The 9,468-nt window shown below is 39.6% G+C and overlaps 1 protein-coding gene across 2 annotated transcripts in view; it reads right to left on the bottom strand.

Moving 5' to 3' along the window:
* The window catches only part of LOC107635058 (TMV resistance protein N-like), a 75,756-nt gene that overhangs the window by 26,857 nt on the left and 39,431 nt on the right, over positions 1 to 9,468 (bottom strand). The window contains exon 1 of one of the 2 annotated variants that reach the window (XM_016338420.2): positions 544 to 1,155. The exons of the other annotated variant lie outside the window; for it this stretch is intronic. Coding sequence (XP_016193906.1) covers positions 544 to 1,031 — 488 coding nt within the window. The 5' untranslated portion in view covers positions 1,032 to 1,155. Of the gene's footprint in view, positions 1 to 543; positions 1,156 to 9,468 lie in introns of those variants that run through there. 2 annotated transcript variants of the gene reach the window in all.

The raw sequence follows: 9,468 nt of genomic DNA, 5'->3' as shown, positions 1-9,468 counted from the left end.
CGAGATCTTTATTTAATATGTAATTTCAAGAAAAAAAATTGTGGTAGACGAAAATAACCATAATTATTATTCTATCATTATTATATTTAAACTCAAATTTATAGTAATTCGTTCATAGTGTGATTGTATCTACGTTGAAGAAGAAAAGAAATTATTCCATGTAATCATGTATTACTATAATCTTTAATTCAAATATTTATTTTCAAAAAAAAAATCTATTAAAGATTGATTTGTCTAACTGAATGAAAAGAAATAAAAAGCTAATTTGACAATAAATTTTTTCTAAGAACGAAAATTATGAATGTAGGGTAGATATGGTTTAAATCTATTTTGCAAAACGAATCATATGAACCAGAATATAATTAGTTATTATTTAATTTTATTTTTCAATTAAAAATTGATATGTATATGAAAAAAAATTTAAACATTATGGCTAATTTTTAGTATACTGTTACCATCGTTGCTTAAACATTGCATTCTATTTGCTTTAGAAAAATATTTAAAATTGTAGTAATAAGTTAATGAGTGAGTAGTTTAGCTTACTGATTTTTGGAGGTCCAGCCAGAATGAGCAGCAACTTGTGTTAGCGCATCTCTCCATCTTTTGACCTTCTCACTGTCATGTCTCTCTTCGTGTTTCTTGAAAGCTTCCTCAAAGGTTCCTCTCTGGTGCCTCACATGGTAAGGCTCCACACCGTAGAACACTGCCTCGATCTGTAGCCCCAGCTGGTTTTTACACTCAATGATCTTTTGGAGTTCATCCAAGCACCAACTGGAGGAAGCATAGTCCGGTGAGAAAACAATAACTGCAAACATGGACTCTTCAATTGCTTTCAGGAGTTCTTTTGAAATAACATGGCCTTTGCGAAGGTTTTGGTCATCTTTGTAGGTTGTGATTCCTTTCCTGTTGAGGGCCGCATAGAGATGGCTAGTGAAGTTTGTGCGAGTGTCTTCTCCTCTAAAACTCAAGAACACGTGATAGGTGCATGATCGTGGTGGTGGGATTGAAGCGGAAGAAGAGGCGGATGCCATAGTTTGAAGCTTGAAGAGAAGTGGATTGTGGTGTATGTGCGTTTGTATGTGGTTAACACTAAACTGTTAATTAATTAATAACAAATTGTTTGTGAAGAGAAAGGAAAGTAAGCGGAAGCTGCTGGGTGCCAATACATGCCCACAAATGTAAATGAATTTCATTTATTTATTTATTTCGAATAAAATAATAATAATAATTAAACTATATAGTCATCTTTTCTTTATCATTCCAAATAAAGCGCGTAGAAATTAATAAATGAAGCGAACCAATTTGGCATTTTCAATGGAGGACCAATTTGATTATGGGATAAAACTTGACGAACCAATTTGATTATTGTTTCTATTTAGAAATCAATTTAAAAAACTATTTGTACTATTAAATTCAAAATTTATGTTATGATAACTGGAAGCTACTGCTTAGACCTATTTAGAATAAGTAAAAATTTATCTAATTTATGGTTTTTTTTTTTTTTTTGAATAAGAGAGCTCAACACAATACAGTGGAGCAGCATACAATCAAACCGAGGACATTAAAATAAAGGAAATAAGGCAAAGTAAATCAACTACCCCTGTTGTCATCTCCGGCATTGCCATCAACAACAACACGGTTCCTACTACTCCACTCTCTATAACTGGTCAAGGACCATTGATACACATCTTCTGAACCACCTTCTTTGGAATTAAAAATACGTCTGTTCCTCTCAAGCCATATATTCCAAATGACCGCAAAGAAGCACCTTAACCACCGATTCCGCTCCTCATTACTGTTCATGACACCTGTCCAACTCTCAAAATGTTCCTTGAGTGAGCCCGGAATAGACCACGCTCTCCCGAGATCAAAAAGCCATCGACACCATACCTGCCAAGTAAACCCACACCCCAGGAACAGGTGGTAAATATGTTCAACATCTCTTTTACAAAACACACATATATTGTCCCCATGCCTAAGTATTCCCAATCTATGTAGTCTTTCTTTAGTGTTTACTCTTTCTATCAGCACAAACCAAATAAATAACTCCACTCGTGGTGGCGCCAAACCTTTCCAAATGGTTCTGGTGAAGCTGAAACTTGTGATATCCTCTGGGAGAGTCTCTGATTGCACCACCTGTACAAAAGAGTTAGTTAAAAAAATTTCTTCCTTGCCATACTTCCATACAAGTCTGTCTTGCTTATCACTTGCTAGTTTTATAGGCCTTGAAACCTCATGTAACCTGTTCAATAATTCCAACTCCCATTGATATAGGCCTCGCCTCCACTGGAAATTCCATACCCACTCTAACCCATTCCAAAATCCGCAATCCCCTATGACAGATCCTTGCTGGTTTGAAATAGAGAAAAGTCTCGGAAACCTCAACCTGAGGGAACCGCCTTGTAACCAGACATCTTCCCAGAAAAGAGTCCTCCTGCCATCACCCACCTCCATAGACAACCCAGTAATCCTCTTGTCCCTTACATTACTATCCTTGAGCTGCAACTAGCATATGTCCTTCCACGGTCCCCCTTTAGTAGGCATTTGCTGAGTTGATAACATCATATTGGGCTTCAGGTCGTAACAGGAGCAAACAACCTTCTTCCATAAAGGGCACTCCTCCTTTGAAAATCGCCACCACCACTTAAATAGTAGGGCGGAGTTCCTAATCACTGCATCTCCTACCCCCAAGCCTCCCTCCTTTTTAGGGGCCTGAACCACTTCCCACTTGACTAGTGCTATCCCATTCCTACCTTCCTCCTTACTCCATAAGAATCTTCTTTGTAATGATATCAACTTTTCTGCCACGGCCTTCGGCATCTTGTACAGGCTCAGATAGTACACTGGCAAGCTATTCAACACAGACTTAATAAGGACTAGCTTACCCGCTTTATTTAGCACCTTAGCCTTCCACAAACTGAGCTTTTCCTCAACCTTGTCAATTATCGACTTCCATGTCTTTACCAGCCTCGGGTTTGCTCCTAAAGGAATGCCAAGATAACGGACTGGGAGGTTCGCTTCTTTACATCCCAATAAGCTACACATGTTGTCAGTCCAGAGCTGTTCACAATTGATTGGGATTAAGCTGGATTTATCAAAGTTAATCGATAACCCCGACATAATCTCAAAACACCTTAAGAGTCTGGCATAGTTTCTAATGGTCTCCTCCTCCGGTGGGAAAAATAAAATAGTGTCGTCTGCGAACTGGAGATGTGATAACTCTATGTTTTCCTTCCCCACCAGCAGCGGCGAGATTCGTCTGTTTCTCACTGCCTCCCTTATCATCCTGTGTAAGACCTCCACTACCAGAACAAACAAGAACGGGGACAAAGGGTCACCTTGTCTCAAGCCTCTCTCCATCTTGAATGGTTTGGAAGGGGAGCCATTTATCAGAATTGCCATGGACGCTGAACCGATACACTCCCTAACCCACTCTCTCCATCTCCGCCCAAATCCCATCTTCTGCAGCACAATATCCACAAAGATCCACTTCACTCTATCATAAGCCTTCTGGAAGTCTAATTTAATAATTGCCGCCTTCTTCTTCCTTGCCTTCAGCCATTGCACTGTTTCGCATGCAATCAGAGCCCCATCATGAATTTTCCGACCTTTCACAAATGCACTTTGAGTCTCCCCTACTAAGCCTGGCATCACTGATCTCATCCTTCTGACCATCACCTTTGAAATGACTTTGTAGATGCATCCAACCATACTGATCGGCCTGAGGTCTTTGATCTCTTTGGCTCCAGTGAACTTCGGAGCCAGAGCCACCCAAGTAACATTGGAATCAGGCGGCAACCTTGATGACCGAAAGAAATCCAGAACAGCTGTCGAGAACTCCGTGCCGATCTCATCCCAGCACTTTTTGATGAAGTTCATATTATACCTATCACTTCCTGGAGCCTTAGAGGATTCACAGTCCCAAACAGCCTCCCTAATCTCCACCAATGATGGTATGCACTCCAATGCACTGGATTCTTCTTCGTTAATCCGATTAACCAGACCGTCTCTAAACCCTATTACCGGGGATCTCTCCTGGTGATACAACTCTCTGTAGAAGTCTCTGATGGCAATCTTGATCCTACCTTGATTTCTTACCAACCATCCATTAATCACCAAAGCATCGATCCTATTGTTCCTTCTTCTTGCCGACGCCAAACTATGAAAGTACCGAGTGTTTTTATCCATGTCCTTCGCATGCCTAGAACGCGACATCTGTTTCCAGTGTACCTCTTTCCTCACATACCACTGCTTGCAACAACTTACTAGAGCCTTCCTTCTAGCCTCCATAGTACCATCATAGACACCATTTCCAACCATATCATCCACCCTCTTGATCTCCTCCTCAAAACGCTGAATTTTCTTTTCCAAGTCACCAAATTTCTCTTTATGCCATTTTCCCAAAGGCACCGTAAGAGCCTTCAATTTATCTGTGAACTGTCCCTCTCCAATATTCCGCCATTCCTCCCTGACCATTCTTAGGAATCCTTCATGTGTAAACCATGAGTCTAAAGTCCGGAACGGACGTGGGCCTCTTCTAAACTTAGTAACTTCGACTATTATTGGGCAATGATCTGACAAGCCTCTCGGACCACCTTTTAAACGAATCTCCGGGAACTCCTCAGTCCATTCTACACTCAGCAGGACTCTGTCAATACGACTACAGGATCCACCTCTATACCATGTAAACTTGCGATCATTCAGCGGTAAGTCCACTAACTGCATATCTTGGATCCAACCCTTGAAATCTTCTGCAGACGCTGTTAATCTGTCTTGATTTTTCCTTTCATCAACCTGTATCACCTCATTGAAGTCACCCAAGTAGCATATCGGGACTTGACATAACCCTGCTATATAGCTCAGTTCCTCCCAAACAACAAGTTTTTCAACTCTCATATGCGGACCATAAACCAAACAGAAAGCACAATGGAACTCATTTTTCAATAAAATTCCCTCAACACATAGCCACCTATCCCCCTTTGTAACAGTTATTCATTCTAAATAGCAACTCATCCCACATTAATAACAGACCCCCAGATGTGCCTACCGATCCTACAAACTCCCATCCCACCGCATCACTTCCCCAAATACGTACGACATCGAATTTATTCACAACTTGCAATTTTGTTTCAACCAAGCCTAACATATTTAATTTTTGCTTTTTTTTGAGCTCTTTTATCATACTCAATTTTCCAACCCCCCTCAACCCCCTAACATTCCAAGAGCTAAAAATCATTTTAAAACATTGTTACACACCTGTTTAAACTTTTTCGGTCTGCTTCTTCGCACCTTCTCTTTCAGTTTTGCTATCCTCCTCTTCTCAGCTATCGCTTCATTTTGTTCTTGTAATATCCTCATTAAGTCGTCTTCTTCATCGTACTGTACTGCTCCGGATTCAACAGCTAAATCCCACGCCTTTCTATTCTCAGCCAACTGTTCTTCAATTTTAGATATTTGTTGCCCTTCATTTGTTTCCACGATTCCAGTTGCACTACTGCCCTCATCCACTATTGCAGGAGCCAGGCTTCTCTCTTCATCCACTGCATCAGCCCCCTCGGACATCGCTCCAGCCTCCTCGGCGTTTCTGCCAGTCCCACCTGCACCGGACAGAGCAACTCCCTTCATTTCCTGCCATGGAGCCACAGGACGTCTTGACAGGTTTCTAGGTAGACCATGGAAGCCCGCATCGCCATCTATCCTCAGCACGGCATCCCCCTCAACTATCCCGATGGAGCTGTGGTAAGCGTCCAGGTGGTCTCTGCCTCGTCGTGGTACTGCCATTCCGGACTGACCATTGCACGGCGTCTCCATAGCCGTCAGGTCTCAGCCACAACGCTATCCTTCACTGCTAGACACCGCGGACCCACATGGAGCACTACCCGGCCCGCTTGAGATGACACACGCTCCCCATCAGTCCGAGTTTGATCCTTGACTGGGCTGCATGTGCCAAATTCAGCTTGGTTTGGGCCTGCGGTGATGTAGCCCACGTTTAAATCCTCCAACCTGCTGTATCTCTTCTGATTTTTGGCCCAAACCTCATCCCATGCTTGGGCTCCCTTTTTTGTACAATAACAATCTTCCTTCAGCCCATTATCATATTCCTAACTAACCGTTTGTTCTGAACACGAATCATTAACCAAATCAGTAAATTCCTTTAATTTAGTGATTCTATCTGAAACAAAGCCTTCCGTTACTCTTGGAATTTGAAAATGAATTGAATTGTCATTATTCCATTCATTCAATATGTCTTCTTGAATTACCAAATTGTCCTTTCCATAATCTTCCTCCCTTGGAGTCGCCATCACCAAATCAGCCGCCGGATCACCAATTACCAAACCACCGCGCGCACCGGAGCACTCGCATATTTCTTGAAAATAAGATTTATCTGTTTTCGCAATCTTCAGCTCCCTTCCAAGGCTCTCATGATTAACCTCTTTAACTAGAACGTCAAACCCACTAGACCCAATTGTGATGTGGATCCACTCGTTGATTCTGTCCATACAACAAGTGTCAATTTGTACCCGCGCCACGCTGAAGGAGAGGCAAGATTCCGTGGCTTGATCGCATCCAACAACTTCCCCCCATTGGCTCCCTATCAACTTGAATGTATCTGGTGACCATGTATGCAAGGGAATACCGAAACACTCTAACCATACCCTTCGAGTATCGCTCCGCTCCTCCTCATCCCATTTCCATACCCTATGAAAAAACTTGAGAAGGTTGTTCAGTTCGAACGTGTACGCCTCTTCAGCACTAAGAATACTGTCAAACGTCAGGAGTGCTTTGTGTGCTCCTAATTCTCTGATTTCCACCACCTGGGGTATATTCTTCCTAATCATTGCCTTCAAAGAGTTATAGTCAATTGTCTTTGTCGTTCCGCCTACTAGACTCCTATGCAGCCAGACCAGGTTTTCTTTTGCCACTGGCACTTCCAACTTCTTCATCCACCTATTGCCGAGCGGTTCCCCTGGTGCTTCGTTCTTCTTAACCTCTTTCACATAGCCGATCTCTTCCTTTTGTCGCACTTCATGTAAGGGTTGAGCCTTGATTGAATTCCGTGCGTGGTTTTCCTCTTGATGTCCCATCGTCGGTTTCAATTCCTTAGTGCGTCGATATCTAGCTTCTCCTACTGTGATAAACTTCCCTCGTAACCTCATCCCATTCATTTCCGCGATAGCCTTCGTAGCTCCTCCCTTGGTTGTATATCGGATGAACGCGAAAATGTACAGGGTTCCATATTTTTGTTTTCGTGACAGGTAGATATCATTAATCCGCCCAGTCCAATTGAACAGATGATGCAACTCCTTCTTAGAAATATCTTCTGGAAGATGATCAACGAATATAGTGAACGATTCATTTTCCAATCGATAGTACTCTTCTCTATTCCAAACCCTAGGATCCCTACGAAAAAACCTACTTCTACCCCTCTCAGTGTTTCCCACCCCTCTCTCTCTCTCTCTCATCTCAGCCAATTATGGTTTATCATATGATCTGATATATAAATAAATAAAGACTTTTTTAAATCAATAAATAAAGTTGATTTTAAGAAAACATTTTAAAAGAAATTGAATTTGAAGGATTGCTTTTGAAACTGAAAGGGTCAAATGTGGAGGTTCTTGTTTCTGGACCCAAGGAAATGAGGCCGGAGGTAGCGGCTGTTTGCTCATTTAATTTGGCTGAAAATCTGCACTTTGAGTCCTTTAGCTTTTAACTGGTGATTTTACTTGTATTGCTAGAAAATGTAAAATACTTAGCTATTAGCCAGAGTTGATCTTAGTTAGCTTATTTTGAGTTAGAATTTTGTTATTTTTTGATAGTGTAAATTGGTTATGTAACAAATGTTAGATCCTAGTTCCTAGCTACCACCAATGACAATGCGTCTAAATTCTAATAGTCTCCTTTGCTTCTAGAAAATAAAATCTGTCATAAGGAATACAATAAAAAAAAAAAAGATAAAAAGGTTTTTTAGTTCCATATCTTTTTTTTAGAATATTAACATACAAACAGTTTAATATTTTCTAAATCTAAATCATTTCATACATGGTTACATCAAACTCAAATTTATATAACACCAAATGCAGATTGACATGGACTAAATTTGTGCATTGCTAAGGCTTCCATAGCTTTTAAGCACTGATATTTCAAGTTCCCAGACCCAGAAAAATGAGATCACTTCAGTTCTTGGCCAAACTCATATTTGTATACTTCATCTTCTTCAAAAACTGATCAAAATTGGAAAAGAAAAAGTGAAAATATTATTAGCTTTCAAAGTTATCTTTCCGACAAATTTATATATAGGATTGATGCAATGCTGCTTCAATTCAAGCAGTGTTCTGTTAGTACAAGATTATTAGCAAACACTAAAAATGTCTGTGTGTGAAAACAGGAAAGTGAGTGGAAGCTGCTTGTGTAACTTCTATCAGCATAAGGCTTTGCTTTGTTGACTTGTGTGGAAAAGACAAAAAAGGTGAATTGGTCATTGCCTGAAAATGATATAATATTTTACTATTTTCATTTGTGTGTTTTTGAGTAAATGAATGTGTTAATCAATAACTATATAAAACTTATTATAATTTATAGTTAGCGTTAAAGAAAATAAAACATTCTCTGCAGATACTTGGATATTTTGCACTTTGGTTATATTATTTATGAAATTTGTTTATAAACATGAATCATATTTGATTATAGATTTGAACATAAGACTACTACTTTCTTATACAAGTGACTGATAAACGGCTGATTTTTGGATCATGTGCGTTGTAATATTATAATAATAATAATCTTAAGATATATTTTCTCTATATTACTACTATTAAAAGTTGTGAAAAAAAAGCAAGAAAACTTCGTATAAAAAGTGTCTTTATCGATGCCATTAGAAGCCAGGTAGAAATTATGATGGTTGGACACAGATGAACACGAAAATAAAGTAAATGGAGGCTACATGTCCAATATCTAATTAACGAGTGACGTCAAATATAGCATCCTTTTTCCTCTTGGCAAGATGATTGTTGTTTCACATTTCCAACTCCCAACACGTGTCTTCAATTACCTAAAAACAATGAGTTGAAGGCCGTGAAGTGAAACGATTTTGCAACCATTGAATGGAAGCACATGCAAAGCAGATATTGTTTGAAGAAAAAATTTAATTGGACATGTGTAATTATGTTTGTTATGGGTTAGTTAATTATGAGTAGTAGGAAATCTGTTATGAAGTAAGCATCAAGTATATAATAACCCTCCATTTGGGTAATGAATGAGAAAATCATACTCATTTCTCATATTCACCTTCTCTAATCTAAGTAACTGGTGCACTAACAATGTAAATGAGAAGTAGCGATAGCAGAATCAATAAGTTCGAGTATGAATGTTGAGCTATCAGAATTCAGAAGCATAACTAATATATACAAATGGATTGCTCATGCTTTTACAATAAAAGACATATTACAAAATGTGTATTAAGAAGTCAGT

Source organism: Arachis ipaensis, chromosome B04 (assembly GCF_000816755.2).
Source record: "Arachis ipaensis cultivar K30076 chromosome B04, Araip1.1, whole genome shotgun sequence".
Lineage (NCBI taxonomy): Eukaryota > Viridiplantae > Streptophyta > Magnoliopsida > Fabales > Fabaceae > Arachis > Arachis ipaensis.
Note: the sequence above shows the minus strand (reverse complement) of the source record. Positions and strands in the feature narration are given on the sequence as shown.